The 15,991-nt window shown below is 45.3% G+C and overlaps 2 protein-coding genes across 2 annotated transcripts in view; both read right to left on the bottom strand.

Moving 5' to 3' along the window:
* Positions 1-15,991, bottom strand: part of LOC309346951 (chymotrypsin-like elastase family member 2A) — a 207,434-nt gene that overhangs the window by 34,229 nt on the left and 157,214 nt on the right. The gene's annotated exons all lie outside the window — the stretch shown is intronic.
* Positions 2,820-12,657, bottom strand: UBXN10 (UBX domain protein 10). The gene is made up of 3 exons (XM_081871870.1): positions 12,427-12,657; positions 4,576-4,697; positions 2,820-3,773 (listed from the first exon to the last, which is right to left on the bottom strand). Exon 3 carries the CDS (start codon positions 3,756-3,758, stop codon positions 2,865-2,867), a length of 894 nt encoding a protein of 297 aa, XP_081727996.1. The 5' UTR covers positions 3,759-3,773; positions 4,576-4,697; positions 12,427-12,657; the 3' UTR covers positions 2,820-2,864.

Here is a 15,991-nt window from a genome sequence, read left to right as displayed (position 1 = left end):
ACTAAAACTGAAAACAACCTGCTTTGTTTGACAAGACAGGTAAAGATGGCTGTTACCTTTGTGATCAGGGGTATTGGGATGGTCGTGTTAAGAACCAGGTCTTTGATGAAGACACCTCTTGAGCTGGTCCAATGTGCTTACCATCAGCCACCTTGACCTTCTGTCAAGAAGGAAAGTGGGATAGAAACTGTAAAAGTGGGGTGGGGACCTTTGGTGCCTGCTCAGTTACCCACCCAAGTAGTGTGTGTGTGTGTGTGTGTGTTCCAAATTGTTAATCCTGCAGAACTAAAAAATTAGGCACTCAAAATGAACACTTGCCTGGACAGAACTAGTCCAGTACACCCAGAATATATTTATTGTATCTAACAGCACACACAACATATATTCAAATTATACTGAAGTGCAAAAAGCGTACTTTCCCACCCTCCATCCAGGAAACTGCTCCATTGCTTTAAGCCTTGACATTTTCCAGGTTTTTCTTTTTCTACTGTTCCCTTGGGGGAGACAAGTTTCAGGCCATCAGATTCCAGGCCCCTTTCAATGGTCCTTGCAGCTGTAATTCTGAAAATATTCGGCTCCCCTCTACCCTGAGAGGGCTCCCCCCCTCCAAAATCAGAAACCAAAGTCAGCATTTGTTCACACAGCCCGGAGGTTATCTGCCAATATATGGAATAGTGCTGTCACGTAGGTGACAGTTTCATATATGGAGCAGAATCAAGTGGTGAAGTCTTTCTGGACTGCCTTCTCAGGCTGGGGACAGGGTTTGACAATACTCTCCTATGAGACAAAGATGGAATTGGGAATTAGACCAGTAGCCTCCCAGAGATGATTTACTGAGTGCATGGGGAGGCAAATGATGCAGTCCAAGGGAAGCTTCGCCGCTTGAACCTATGCCATGTGGAAACTGACCCTAAGCTGGAATGACTTCTAAGCAAGACCACTGCCACCGCTCCCCTTGGGTGAAGAAAACGCATTTGTGCCCCACACCCATGGTGCTGCTGGTCAAGCAAACTTGGAGCAAACCAGGCTGCTCATACAACACTCTTCCTTGTCTCTCTGGACTATAGGTAGCACTCTCTGCTAGGTAGAACAGGAAGTTTTCCCCATCATTCTTGACCCTGCTACATGAATCAGGAAGGTGAATGTGGGCTCTCAGGATCAGGCCTTGCCTTGTGCCTGCAGGCTAATATCTTGTCCAGAGATGGCATTGCTGCCTGTCACCCAGGTGTCTTATGCTGATGGCCCAGGATGCCCTGCATTCTTTCACCTCTTTCTGCCATAGGTGTCACACTTTGGGGTACTGACACGTCACCTCATTCCACCTTGCTGTTGTAGGCATCTCTGTTTCCCAAAGGACCCAGGCCTCTGCAAAGAGAGAAACCCAGTAGCTGTAACTGAAGCAAGGCTGGGCACTCTACTAGTCTCGCCTGTAAAGATGTGAGAGCAGAGATGGCCACGGATGTGGCCCTATAGGTGCTGCAGAATTCCACCTTTCATCAGCCCCAGCCAGCAAGGCCAATAGTCGGGGATGATGGGAACTGGAGTCCAGCAGCAACTGGAAGGCCCCAAGCTGGCTGTTCTTGTGTTAGAGCAAAGAGGTGAGGAATGTCTGCCCCACTCAGTCCAATCCTCATTTGTGTCCAAGTGACGCAGGCCCTGGCCTAACTTTTAGCAGCTGCCATCAAAGCAAAGGTCAATTTCCTACCAACCTCCAAGGTTCATTTGGCCATCTCGGCAAGGCAAAAGTGAGATTGGATAAAGAGGAATTAACACTCAGAAGCAGAATGTTTTGGCAAGCTGTGTACTTAGAGCTTAACCCACCCCAATCTCTCAATAATACTAAGATTTCAAATCCTGCACATGAACAGAAAACTTTTTTAAAAACATTCAAACACAGATTTTTAAAAAAGAATATAAATGGCATTTTGATAAACACAAACAGGTTAAGATTCATTTTTTAAAAAATAATAATGAGAAAGCAGCTTTCAGGAAAAGCCCCTTGCTCATCCCCAAGCAAAACTCGATTGATAACAGAATACTGAAATCGACACATGTTTGCAATTAACTCTTTTTTGTTTCAAAAAAGCAAAGGTTATGTTACCTGTTACCAAACAACACTCAACATTCAAATTTGCACTGGGTAAGCCCACTTAGATGGGATCTTTCCAGTCTAATTTGTGCCATAATCTTGTGAAAGGAACATCTTGTGAAAGGAACTAATGCAGCTGTCATAAATCTTGGCTTTTTCCATGGACTAGAGAGAGCAAGTGTTGGGGTCAGTTGCACTTCCATCAAAGCAAAAAACTATTTGGATCTTGACTGGAAGAACTTGGGGGAGGGGCGGGGTGGAGAGAAGAATTGGTCACAATCACCAGAACCTTCTCCTGCACAACCCCTGCTGAAAAGAAGTTTTGCAAACGGATGACAACATCATTAAATGGAATTTGTGCAAGAGACATTCCTGGGGGGCCAGCTATTTATATCCATCTTTCCCCATCCACTCATCTTAAAACTCACATTGATGTGGGGAAAGGATCTATTCCTGGAGCCAAACAAATATCACAAACCAATCCCTTCCACTGGAATAAAGGAATCAGGATTGTAAGACTTCCCTGGAGAACAGGCCATTTTGAAAACAACTCAGCAAACCTACAAAATGCAATGGGGAATATGGGAAGCTGGGAGAGGGGGTGGGTGGGGTTTTCAATGCAAAGCTTCAATGCAAAGCTTAAACAAAATGGTCCTGCACAGGGAAGAGCTTGTGGGTGGGGCGGGGGGGAGTGCTACACCAGAGAAAAGGCGTCAGCTGGATCTAGAGATCCACTCTCCAATGGCATTTAATGCAAAGAACAGCCTCTGGACGCTTACAGCTCCCCCTCTTGCGACTCCTGCAGGATACACAACACTGACTTGTGAGGGATCCCGCACTCTTGCAAGGACTTGGTGAGGTCTGCGAAGGTCCTCCGAGGCACTTCCACTGTTTCAATGCTGCAGCGTCTGTACACGACCGAGTTCTTTTGCTCCGCCACTGTAAGGACGGTTTTCAAGCTGTCCGTCGGCCTGAAGTGACGCTCAAATCTGTGACCTGAAGGAGACCTGATGGCGAGAAGCAACCTCGGCTCCTTCTCACTGGGCTCTTCCAAATTCAGCACGGGATGGGCCCCTTCCCTTGTTTTACTTCGGGGCTTTGTCTCCAGAAGAGGAGGTGGATTCTGAGCGTATTCTCCACCGCCCCCTTTGTGTTTTGCCATGATATCGGTGGAGGCTTTCCCCACCAGGGGAAGAAGCTCTTTGAAGCCTTGCTCTTTCTCTTCTGGTGGGGGACTCCCTTGGAGCTGACCAGCCTGCTCAGACATCATCTCCACGGCACCCTTCCGCAGTTCTTTCCTGCTGATGGATGGGAGCACTCTGTACTTGTTTAAGGAGGAGGAAGTTCTCATAGGCACCTGCTGGAGGAGATCTGGGATTTCAGCAGGGAACACCTGAACAGGTTGGTACAGCTGCTGGGTCGACAAGGTCTTTCGGCCACTTGCAGCATCTTCGCAGGGAGCTAATGGCTGAGGAGACGATGGCACCTGGTAGGAGTAGGCTTCTATGCTGTGGGAGTAATTCAAGTTGGATCTCGTGCGCCCCTTTGCAGATTTTGGCCGGGTGACATGCATGCTGAGGGAGTGTGGCTGCCAGATGGGAGGCTTCGCAATGCCAAAGGAGGTCTTCCGTTCAGAGGATGAGATGTTCAGGTGCGAGGCAGCAGCCATTGCTTTTCAGGAGACCTGGGGAAACAAAAGTCAGAAAGGGCCAGGCACCACCCGGCTTGCAGCAACCTGCTTTCACTTCCTGCAACAGACCACTTTTCAGCCCAGTTGAATTAGGCTTTGGGCTGGGCTGACAGGAATTCATATGAGCCTGCCACTTTACACCGGAAGGACAGCACTAATCTATCAACTCCTCCAGTGGAGTGCAGTCAGTGGACTAGGGGGACTAGGCTAGCTCCCTAATTGTTCTCCTGGCACCTCCTTCCCAAAACCCGGGAGCCCTGAATATGACACGAGGAAGGGTAAAGGGGGAAATTATGTCAGTTACACTTATTCAGGCATTAGTTTCAGGAGGCTGACTTGGAATAGAAGCAAAAGAGTTGTGGCTCTCCCGTCCACCCCATGGGCTTCCCTGGCTGGGCACTGTGGGAACAGAATGCTAGAATATTTTAGTGAAGACTGCTTGAACATGACAGCCACTGTCATGTGGAAGGTCCAGGGGACAAGACTTTGCCCAGGCAGGCATTATGATGGCACCTAAGTGTAGCACTGCCTTGCTGTGTGCTTGTTTCTGCAGCCCTATTATGCCTGCTCAACTTTGCAAGCAAATAGGTTATGAAAAAAGGAAACTGAAAGGCTGATGTTGTGCATAGATTGACATCAGGTTTATTCTGCAGCTGCCTCAGGGCCAGAACACCTCAGAATTAAAAGACATCAGCAAAAGCATCCCAGGATATTTCAGGAGCCAGTTAAAGCTTTGTCGTTGAAGGTCATGAAGGTCATGTTTGGGGAAAGTTCAAAAGCAAACCAAAACACTCACATGCAGAAGATGCTCCATCGGCTCAAAAGGACTGACGGCTCAAAAGCTCCAGAGGATCAAACAGGCCAGTCAGTCTGAGAGGATCTCCGCCTGCACCTCCAGGGAGTTGCAGATTTTCAACCCTGAAACCAAGCAAGAGAAATTAAGGGCGGAGATGACATTTCTCTCTGTGAGAAATCTGTTAATCGTCCTCTAGAGGCCAAGGCAAGTATTGGAGCTGCCCATTTCCAGCAGGGCCCCATGCTTCTAGAAGCTCACGACAGGCAGAAACCCAATAGGTATAGCTTTTATTGAATTAAACCTCTTAAAAATAGAGGGTCTCTGCAATGAAAAACAGGTACAGATTCTTAATGCACACTGAAGGCAGCCGAAGGCAGATGTTGGGCTGGGGGGAGTGCCCTCTGTACCTAGCCCTCATTCCATCAGCTGTTGCTGTTGGTGGCTGAGAGCCCAAAGAATACTTTGACTCATCTACAAAGACAGAGTGGCTGCATGCAGTCCAGCTCAGCATTACACCCAGTGAGATCACAGGCCATAAACATGCCTAACGCCAGGCTGAATTTTGACATTCTGGCTTAAGCAAGGAAAAGAAAAGAGTGCCACCTCCCTCTTGATTGACATTATTCCTCATGACTGCATTAGAGCGAGAGACCCCAGCAGCTTAGCAGCCTCCTGGACTTCTTTTATGCAATTCCACTGCACATCACAAAGTCTCTGTGAATTGAAAGTGGAGACGCTATATGTACTTTTCCTTGTTTGTTTGTTCTGTAACAAGAAAATCTTTAATAAAAACTAATTTTTTAAAAAGTTGATACATTGAATTTGCTGCTAATCCTCTTCCCTCACCACCTCTTCCCCCTTTCCCATGGGTGTAGGCAAGGGGGGCGGAGAGGCAGGGAAGGGCAACTCAAAATCAAAAAAAAAATGCATAGCAAACTGAGGTTCTGCCCCCCCCCAACAAAAGGCCTGCCCCCCCCAAAAATCCTGGCTATGTCTATGCCGTTTCCTATTATCGTATTTTTCGCCCTATAGGGCGCATCGGCCCATAGGAGGCACTTATTTTTTTTTGGGGGGGGGAATAAAGAAAAAAAAAATCCCCCCCGAGCCCCAAAGAGCAAAGAAGCCATGACAGCAAGCGGGCCCGAGCTTCCCCCAACCCCAGCCCCCAGAACGGGTCCGAGAGCAATGACGAGGTTGCACAACCTTGCCATCGCTCCCAGAGCTTGCTTGCGGGGCTGGGGGTGGGGGAAGCCCGAGCTTCCCCCGTCCCCAGCCCCCAGAACAGGCTGTTGTCCGCAAGACTTGCGAGCCCAGCGGGAACTCCCGCCGGGCTCACAAGGCTTGCGGACATTTGCGCGAAGCACGGGGCACGCTCCGGAGTGCGCCCCGTGCTTCGGGCTGCAGGTTGCTGCCCACAAGACTTGCGAGCCCGGCGGGCACTCTCGACGGGCTCCCAAGGCTTGCGGATAGCTTCCTGAAGCGTGGAGAGCGAGAGGGGTCGTGCGCACCGACGCCTCTCACTCTCCAGGCTTCAGCGAAAGCCTGCATTCGCCCCATAGGACGCACACACATTTCCCCTTCATTTTTGGAGGGGAAAAAGTGCGTCCTATAGGGCGAAAAATACGGTATGTGATTTCTTCTGTTTTAGGTTTCCTGAGCATTCTTTAACATTTTAAACCACCTTGAATACTTGGGTAGGAAGGTGACATGTAGATATAGTTTAAAAACTGACGCATCAAATTTGCATATCTAAAACAAAGGTTGTGAAGAAAAAGAGACACTTGTGTGTTTAAATCAAGGAACCAGGTGTTGCTTAAATGATACATCGATGTGTCACTCCCAAAAGGTACCGTCTTCCTCCTGTGTGAGATGGAAGGGGGCGTCTGCTACCTGTAATGCTTATGCTAAAAATAATTCAAGAGGAATGCTTCTTAAGACAATTTTAAAAGGTTTTACCTGACCAAAGGTTGCTGCTCTACAACCAAAGAATAAGTGTAGTGGAGGCACTTTTTTTTTTAAAGCACAAAAGTTAACAGTTGTCGAACTACAGGGATGGACATCCCCAGCAGGGGAGACACATTTCTTCCCTTTATACATTAACAGCAGCACAATTTGTGCCCATCTGTTTATTTACATCTATTTAGACAACTTTCCAAACAACACTCACAGCAATGCTAAACTAAATTAAAAATATACCATAAGCGCATAAATATACAAGAGAACACTTTAAGCACCACATTCAGTGCAAGCTTACAAGGGAAAGCAGCAATACAAATACTCCCACCTTAAAAGTCAAGGCACTTTGAGATGTCAATTGAAAAGCAAGCTGAGAGAAGAGTTGTTTTTCTTTTTTATTCCTTCTGGCAAAAAACACTGAGAGAGATGAGGACCTCTCTAAATCAGGAATAGGAAAACCTTTGTCAGCCTGAGAAACATATTCCCTTCTAGGCAAACTTCTGGGGGCAGGATGACAGCACTGGGCAGAGCCAGAGGAAAAGTAGGCAAATTGATGCATGTGAATTTCACCTTTGCAGGTGGTTAATTTCAACACAGACTCACATACCCCTCACACGATCATCCATCCAGGCCATCAAAAAATATTGCCAGACTTCAAGGACACATTCCAGTCAGACAAAAACACTCATGGAGGCTGCAAAGTAGTGGCAGTGAGAGGTGTGGCAGGGGAGGGTGTGTGTGGCTTGGGGAGACTCCCAAGGGCCAAATAAAAAGGACTGAGTGGGCACATCTGGCCCTTGGGCCTGAGGTTCCCCACCTAAAGAGACTGTACCACAGAGTGATACAGTTTGCGCTCCTCCCCAATACATTACCAGTATTCTGGTATGTACCTCCTTAAAAGATGGCAGTCAGAGTAGAGGATTTCCATTATGGATCTGAGTCTGGAGGGAAACTTGGGAATGAAAGTGTTTTGTGATGCATGCTGGGGATAGGGAGTGCAGGGTTTTGAAAGGTAGGAATCAGCTCTTTGGAGTCAGAAGAAGACTGATCATGTAGGCTTCCTAGTCACTAGCAGAAACCTTCAAGGAAAGTGCTCTCCCCAAATTTTGGGTACCCATCCTGAAAACAACATATCTGAGATGAGGGCCATTCAAATTTACAGCCCTTCACTGTCTCTAAATATCAGCTGCCTTTGAAGAAGACATCTCCAGGGCTGTGGCCCTAGTGTCCTCTTAACAGAGCTTCAGCTAAGACCTTAAATAATGGCTCAGCCTTTTAATAAACACTAATTTTCATGAAATGCTACTTCAGGCTATTTTTAATGCTAATTTAACAGTTTTTATTTATGAATTTCTTTTTACTGTGTATGACATTTAAAAGTTTTAAAATTGACTTTTCACAAACTGCCTTGAACTTCCAAAGTAGCAGGCAGGATATACAAGTTGAATATGCGTACACATTTTGGGTTGTATCGTATCTACTCAGAGCACAACCACTGAAAACAATGGACTTGAATAACTTAGGTCAATCACTTTCAATGGATCTACTCTGAATGGAACTTAGATAGCTACAGCCCTTTGAAATTAAACCTATTTTGAAGCTGCCTTACCATCCAGAGCATCTCAAGTTCACCCCAAAAACTGTTAGTCCAAAGAGTAATTGCCAATCCTGCTGCTTTCACAAAACTGGACAAAGAAAACAAAGCTCTTTTTCACTTTATGCCTTCTTGTTTCTCACATCCACAAAATGGGGAAAGATTCTGTAGCAAATGATGAACTCCGCTCTTGTGGCCAAGTCTGGGGCACTGCTGCTGCCTTGTTCCAACTGACAATGGCACAGCATGCACCCATATCTGCCAGCTATATATAATAGGGGAAAGGGCCCATTGACTTGGGTTACAATGAAAGGTGTAGGAACCACCAGCTGGCCACAGAGGCCAGGCTCACCAAGACTATCATCTACAGTGGTACCTCGCAAGACGAATGCATTGTAAGACGAAAAACTCGCAAAATGAAAGAGTTTTTCGTTTTTTGAGTTGCTTCGCAAGACGGATTTCCCTATGGGTTTGCTTCGCAAGACGAAAACGTCTTGCAAGTTTGTTTCCTTTGTCTTGCAAGTTTGTTTCCTTTTTCTTAAAACCGTGCATTCACTTCGAGGAGCAACTCATAGCACGCGGTGTGGTAGCCTTTTTTGAGGTTTTTGAAGACTTTGGTGATTTTTGAAGCTTTTCCAAAGTCCATGCTTCGCAAGACGAAAAAATCGCAAGACGAAAAAACTCGCGGAACGATTTAATTTCGTCTTGCGAGGCACCACTGTACTGCTGTCTTGGAGTGGGGATGTAGAGTAAAAAGAGTAGGTGTGTTTGTGTATTAAGCTTGATATGCCAAGCAACAGATATAAACACCAAGGCAGCACAATTAATACAAAGCGTTTTATGTGCCATGTCATGGAGAAAACACGTACAAACAGGAGTCCAAGCTACATCTAATCTCAGTCCAAAAGAAAAGAGCATACAGATGAGGATTAAAAGTGAGTTCTCCCATTCAGTTTTACACTCCTAGAATCCATCTGAATACCATCTCAGTTCAACCTTTATAAACAAATATTTGCTGTTTCAAAACGAATGTGAGGCAGACTTTTAAACCTATTCATTCGACAACATTTATATACCACTTGAATGTAAAAGAAACCCCAAACCTCTAGATGGTTACCGGTATGTTAAAATGCTTCGTAAAAGCTGTTAAAGCAAGTATGTAAAGGACTCAAAAGATTAATTTAAATCAACAGTAGCTAAAAGGAGAAAGAATACACATAACTTCTGCATGTCTGGATAGGCTTTCCTAAACAGAAATGTTTTAAGCACAATACAGGGAGGGCACCTGCCTGATTTCAATAGGCAGGCAGCTTCAAATGTGCTGCCAGCGAAAAGAATGATTTCTTACAGGGGCAGAACAGGTATTATGGGGCACTAGTAAGAGCCAGTTCCACAGACTGAAGCAGCCGAGTGAGCATATAGGGGGAAAGGCAATCCCTTCAAGTAAACTGGTCCCAAGTTGTTATGGGATTTATATACTAACAGTAACACACTGAATTCCGACCAGTAGCAAATGTGCAGCCAGTGCAGATCTCTGGTGCAGATCTCTGAGCAGAGGTGTTATATGCTGACAGGGTCTCATTCCTGTCAGCAACCGTGCGGCAACTTTCTGCACTAGCTGCAGTTTCCAGATAAAGTGCAAGTGAAACCCTACAGAGTACATTACAGTAATCCAATCTTGAAGTCACCAGTGCCTGAACTACTGTAGTCATGCTCTTCCAGTTCAGGAATGGCCATAGTTGTCGCTCATGTTAAAAGGAACTTCTGGCCACTGAGCAACTAATCCAGAGGTGGGGAACTTGTGTCTTTCCAGATGTTACTAGACTCCAGCTCCCATCAGGCACAGCCAACATAGCCAATGGTGATGTATGAAAGGAACTGAAGTCCAGCAGCATCCGGAGAAGGTCACAGATTCCCTGTTAAGGTCCTCATCTGATGCCTTGCTCTATTTACCTTCCCTTTTTGCCTGCCATGGAGGAGACGGTGGCTACCAGTGGTGTGGCCTTTTTAGCATTGGCACCTCATCTATGGAATTCCCTATTCAACCAGCATCAAATAAAAAAACGTTTTTGGCTCTTCTAGGTAAAAATGTGTATTGGTGCTCTCAACAATCTGTGACAGGTTTGGGGTTTTTATACGTATCCTGCTAGTGTGTGTGTATGTGTGTGTGTTTGTGTGTGTGTGTGTATACAGTGGTGCCCCGCAAGACGAATGCCTCGCAAGACGAAAAACTCGCTAGATGAAAGGGTTTTCTGTTTTTCGAGGTGCTTCGCAAGACGAATTTCCCTATGGGCTTGCTTCGCAAGACGAAAACGTCTTGCGAGTTTGCTTCCTTTTTCGTAAAACCGTTAATACCCGGGGAATCCGCGCTCCGCAAGACGAAAAAATCGCAAGGCGAAGCGACTCGCGGAACGAATTATTTTCGTCTTGCGAGGCACCACTGTATGTATGTATGTATGTATGTATGTATGTATGTGTATATATATACACACACACACACCACCTTGAAAGTGCTGCTGGTCAGCAAGAACTGTCTGGGGATTAGGTGAGTTGCTTGTTTTGGTCACTATCCTTGAAAAAAACAGGTTCACCTCTTGAAAGTTCTCCTAAACCCAACACTGCTCTTCATCACCCAAACAGCAGCTTGGCCAGGAATGCATTTTGCAGTGTTGGCTGGTATGCCAGCTGTGCTCTTCCTGGAGAAGGCTGATCCACTTGCCATTGACACAGCTAAACTGGATTAGTCCAACACTCTCTCTGTGACTTCACTGTTGCACCATTTTACTATCTCCCGGTTTGTTTACATCTCCAATTAAAAATGCTGATTATAACTGCAAAGCACTACCCAGTTTGTGACCAGCATACTTGAAGGATCACTTCTTCCCACTCAGATCTTTGGCAGAGGCCCCAATCCATGCCCCAGCACCATCCAACTTGTAGTTGATGAGTAGGTAGAAGGTTGTCAGGGGCTTCTCTATTGGGTGGGTGCCTGAGCTTCAGAGTTCTCAGCCCCAGTTGGCCCCATCACTAATGACACTTTCATGCCCTCTGAAAAACATATCTGTGCCATTGGGCCCCTTTGGCCTAAATACTTAATCCCACTCTTTTTCATTCCCTGTCCTTCCTGATGCTGACACTTTTTCATTATGCTAATAATACCATTTTATTGTGCGCTGTTTTTGCATGGTTTTAAGTGGATAGTTGTTGGCCATGTTGGAGGCCCTGTTACTGGAAAATAAAGTGCAGAATAAAAATATTTTGATAAAAATATACTCACGTTATATTTTAAATACACATACATAAAACCAGATAAACAAACATTAAAATATAAAACATCAAACAATTAAAATATACAGTAGAACAATCCCAAACAACGCAGCCATTAGAACAGGAGGCTGACATACATATTGCACACCACAGTAAATAAACACAAATACAAACAACATTCCAGAAAAGCTGCCACATTCTATGCAATGTAACTAGCAACTAAACAGAGCATTGTTTTTAGGCTTAATTTCAATGAAGCAATATATAAATGTTGCAAAATCAATAAAATTCAGCATCAAAACAAACATGGCACATAAAAACTACAAACACACACACATACGCACAAGGAAAATCCTACACTATATCAGGGGAAAAAATGTGACCAATGAAAACTGAGCAAAAAAGAAAAGTGAAAATGTAAACATGATTTACTAAGTGAGCAACTTAAGATATTTTTAAATCCACAGATGAGAACGGGCCAAATAAGTATAAGACCAAATCCATGCCATACTTTTAAAAGCACACCCAACTCACATTTAAAGCACGCGGCTTCCCTGAAAGAATCCTGGGAACTGTAGTTTGCTAGGGGGAGCTGGGAACTGTAGTTCTGTACTGGGGAAACTACCTTTCCCGATATTCTCCAAGGTAAAGTCATGCGCTTTTAAAGGTAAGGCGTGCAACTGCCCTAATACCGTGTGTGCGTGAGTTTCTATGCACGTTCGCCACTCAGCCTTTGCCAACCCGGTAACCTCCCGGAAGAACTTTTGGACCACAGCGCTCACCAGCGCAGATGGGAGTTGTAGTCCAAAACTTCCAAGAGGGCACCGAGTTGGCAAAGGCTGGTGTCATGTAACCAAGTATCTCATACGCGCGCATGCTCGGTCTCTCCCACCACCTAGCGATAGGGAGGAGGCCTGTTGTGGGGCTCCTCGCGTAGGAGGCCGAGGCGAGAAAGGGCGGGTGGCGGGGCCCGACCCGGTCGCGTCAGGTAAGGCAAGGGGAGCCCCACGCCAGGCCTTCGCCCGCGCTCTCACCTCGCAGCGGCTCCATCCAGCAGCCCTTCTCGCTCCCTCGCCGCAGGTCCGGTCCTCCTCGGTGGTAAACAGCGCCGCGTTTCCACGGCAACGCCCGCCAGTAGCCTACTTCCGGCCTTGACCGGAACAAAGCGCAGCCTCTCCATACACGACTGAAGAACGTCCTAGAGAGGCCGAAGCGGGTATAAGCTAGGTGGGTGGGCGAGGGCCAGTTCTAGGACATGGTTTTCTATGGAGGCGGAGTCGCGTCGCTCTAAACAGAGGAAGAACTCTGGAATAAACCAAGAGACAGGGAAAGAGGAGAGGGGCGATGGAGGCTGTGAGCAGGAGCTGAGGGTCAATTTAAAGGAAATTTTCTTTGGAGATATCAGCACCTGCAATATTAGCAGTGGCCTATCATATGGATGCTCACTCACTTGCGAAAGTAGTAAATGAAGAACGTGGACTACATTGCAGGGGTGTTGTGCTCCAGTTTTCTCTTGAAATAATTATTTATACTTTTCAAGTTTATACATTTCACTAATTTTACAATCATTTTGACATTTCGAAGCTTTTCTTCCTTCCCCCTTTTTCTTTTAATTTATTTTTAATATATTCTCCGTATCCAAATTAACTTAATTTGCTCATTTATTCATCTCCTTTTAAATATATACTCTTATGAAGCTGCAGGTTATTACAATAATCCTGCCAATGTTCTTATCTGTTTACAATTTATCTGTAAATATTCAATAAACCAGTGGCGTAGTGTGGGGGGTGCAGGGGGGGCCGGCCGCACCGGGCGCAACTTCTGGGGTTAGGGCAAATCCACGGGTTAGGGGGCGCAAATCCACGGGTTAGGGGGCGCAAATCACTTGCCTTGCCCCGGGTGCTGACAACCCACGCTACGCCACTGCAATAAACCATTTCCATTCTTTTATTTAAAAATTGTTATCTTGATTTCTTATTCTTCTGGTACGTTTCACCATTCCATAAATTTTTGTATCCATTCTTCATTTGCTGGGACTTCTGCTTCTTTCCATTTTGGGGCATGTAACATTTTTGCCACTGTAGTAGCGTACATAAATAAGTTTCTATACAGTTTAGGTGGTTCTGTCCCTATAATTCCCTGAAGAAAAGCTCAACCCACCTGCCTTAGCCTGGAGCTTGGTGGACATAATAGCACTGAGCAACACTGCAGGGCTGTTTCAATCCGTTTAGTCCAGATTTCCCCCTTGTTACAGAAAACCCAGCAGGTAAAAATCACTCATTAAACACCTGCAGCCGCTGGCAGTGTGTACATTTGTTTGCAGGTGTGTGTAAACAGCTTGTCACATTTGTGGTAATGTTTCATGGGCTGGTTTTATTTCGCCACAACCTGAGCTCAGCATCTGAGCACAACCTCTTTACAATGCATTTGGTGTGCTCCTGCTGCTCATTTGAGAAGCTGTGTACACACCATGTTAGCAAGATCTGTTGGGATGTTAATGCTGTGAGCCCCTCCAGCCTACGCTCTGGTTGTATATGCTCTGTGTAAATAAATCCATATATCTTAAAGACACCACAGTCTCCGCTGACCTTCATTCCAAGGAAACCAAACCTGGGTAAGTGCAAGAACCCTGGAAGTGCCTTGCCATTCAGAGATTGGAGTATGTGCAACAATATGGATTGTGGCTAATACCCTATATCTGCTGGGGTTCTGTCACCAAAGAGTCCTTGCCCCAAACCTGGATCTTGACATCCAGGCAATTCTCCTTTTTATACCTATAATTATTTTTTCCTGTACCAACAGATTCCAGCCTCAGGTTCGAAAGGGACCCAGACTGACTTCCCAAACCCATAACAATAACTATCCTGTATGTAGCCCATGGTTTCTTATGAAATAGTGCATTTTTGATGTACTTTCTCCCAAGGTAGATTTGATCCAAACTGATGAAGTGAATGACCTAGCTGTGTTTAAAACTGATAATGTTTCTGATGACCTGTTGGCCTGTTTCTGATCACCCAAACTTTACACGTGTTCCTAATCCCAGCAAATGCTGCATGCTGAAAGCACATTCATGAGCCTTGTGAATCATTATGCAGATGGCAATACCTCTGTATTTAAAAATAACAATTTATCAGCCCATTACGCATCCCTAAGCCAGCTTTTTAGGAGTGAGCAGCAAGATACTGAATCATTCAGTGTGATTAAAACATACAAATCCAGATGAATGCTGAATAAACAGGTTTTATGGAATTGGTTTTGCTGAAGTTGTTGCCATGAGATTTATTTACGTAATCACTGAATGTTTTATCTTTGAAATAACTATTCTTCTTTCTTTTCTGCAAATAAAATAACTGATTTACTGAATTGTTTTTGTTTTATGGGGATGAATCTTGCTCGAAGGTTGCTAAAATGACTTGTATTAGCTTAATTGTTTTGCCTTGTTTTATTGCTTTGACGTGAGTTTGCTTATGATAAATCTAACACCGAATCGCTCGTTACCTGGCTGCACGGCTGGTAAGTTTCTATTGCCAGTGGCTGTGCATGCCTTTTGTTTTTCTTGGTTGCTAAACTACCATGGGAGCATTAGGCTGCAGACTTATATCTGCAGATTTATATCTGCTTTGATGGACAATAATAATGCCAAATGACTTAACAGGGATGCTCACAAGATTACAGTAACAAAAAGTGATGTGATGCCCTATGAAATCTAAATAAGAAAAGTGTTAGCGTGCATACTGCTCTACTTCTGCTCCTGAGAAAGTTTTAAAAATGGCAACGGCTGTTTGACTAGAACCCGAGACATGCGGGGGGGGGGGGGCAAATGCAGACCTCCAATCCCCTCTCTTTGGCTTTTGGCATCACTCCAGGCTACCCTCCTCTTTCCACAAGCCACACCTTGGGTACTCTAGGCTGCCTAGAATGTTCCCTTGAAATCTGATGAAGTCTTGTGTTTGTGTGCCTGGATGGAGAATAGAAAGAGGTGTGTGAGCTTGTGTAGAAATTAGCTTACTGCTGCAAAGGTAAAAATTTACATATATTGCCCGCCTACTTTTGCCACCGGCCTTGCCCACCACTGGCACCTGAACTTCAGAAGGAAATAGACCTCTGGGAATGAAAACAGGGTTAGAGGCAACCATGGACGAAAGTCAAGGCTTCTCTCAGCTCCAACCACTTTTGACTCTCTTAAAAACTACCAGTCCTCATCCAGCCCAGGTTTTCTTCTTTTCTAGTCTTACCACTAGAGGGCGGGAAGTGTCCACTGATGCAAGGCCACTTTCAGATTTTGCAGTTGCTATTCAATCATAGGCAAAATTGGGTCTCACAATTAAAGCGGATTTGGTCTCTGGCACAACAACTGTACTTCTCTGCCCCATAAAAGCAAAAAGACTCGACAGCCACAGATATTTTTTCTGGTGGGAAAACGGGAAATGCATTTTAAAGTGTGGAATAATGGAAACATCATTGGGTGGTGCGACCTCTGTGGACATAACTCAGAATGAATGGTCGATAATCAATCAGGTGGGAGATTCCAAGAGATTTAAAGAAATTATTTATGCATGCCACCACAGCAGCGAGAGTTTTGATTGCTCAAAATGGGGA

This window comes from Podarcis erhardii, assembly GCF_964252035.2.
Source record: "Podarcis erhardii genome assembly, chromosome: 7".
Classification (NCBI taxonomy): domain Eukaryota; kingdom Metazoa; phylum Chordata; class Lepidosauria; order Squamata; family Lacertidae; genus Podarcis; species Podarcis erhardii.
Note: the sequence above shows the minus strand (reverse complement) of the source record. Positions and strands in the feature narration are given on the sequence as shown.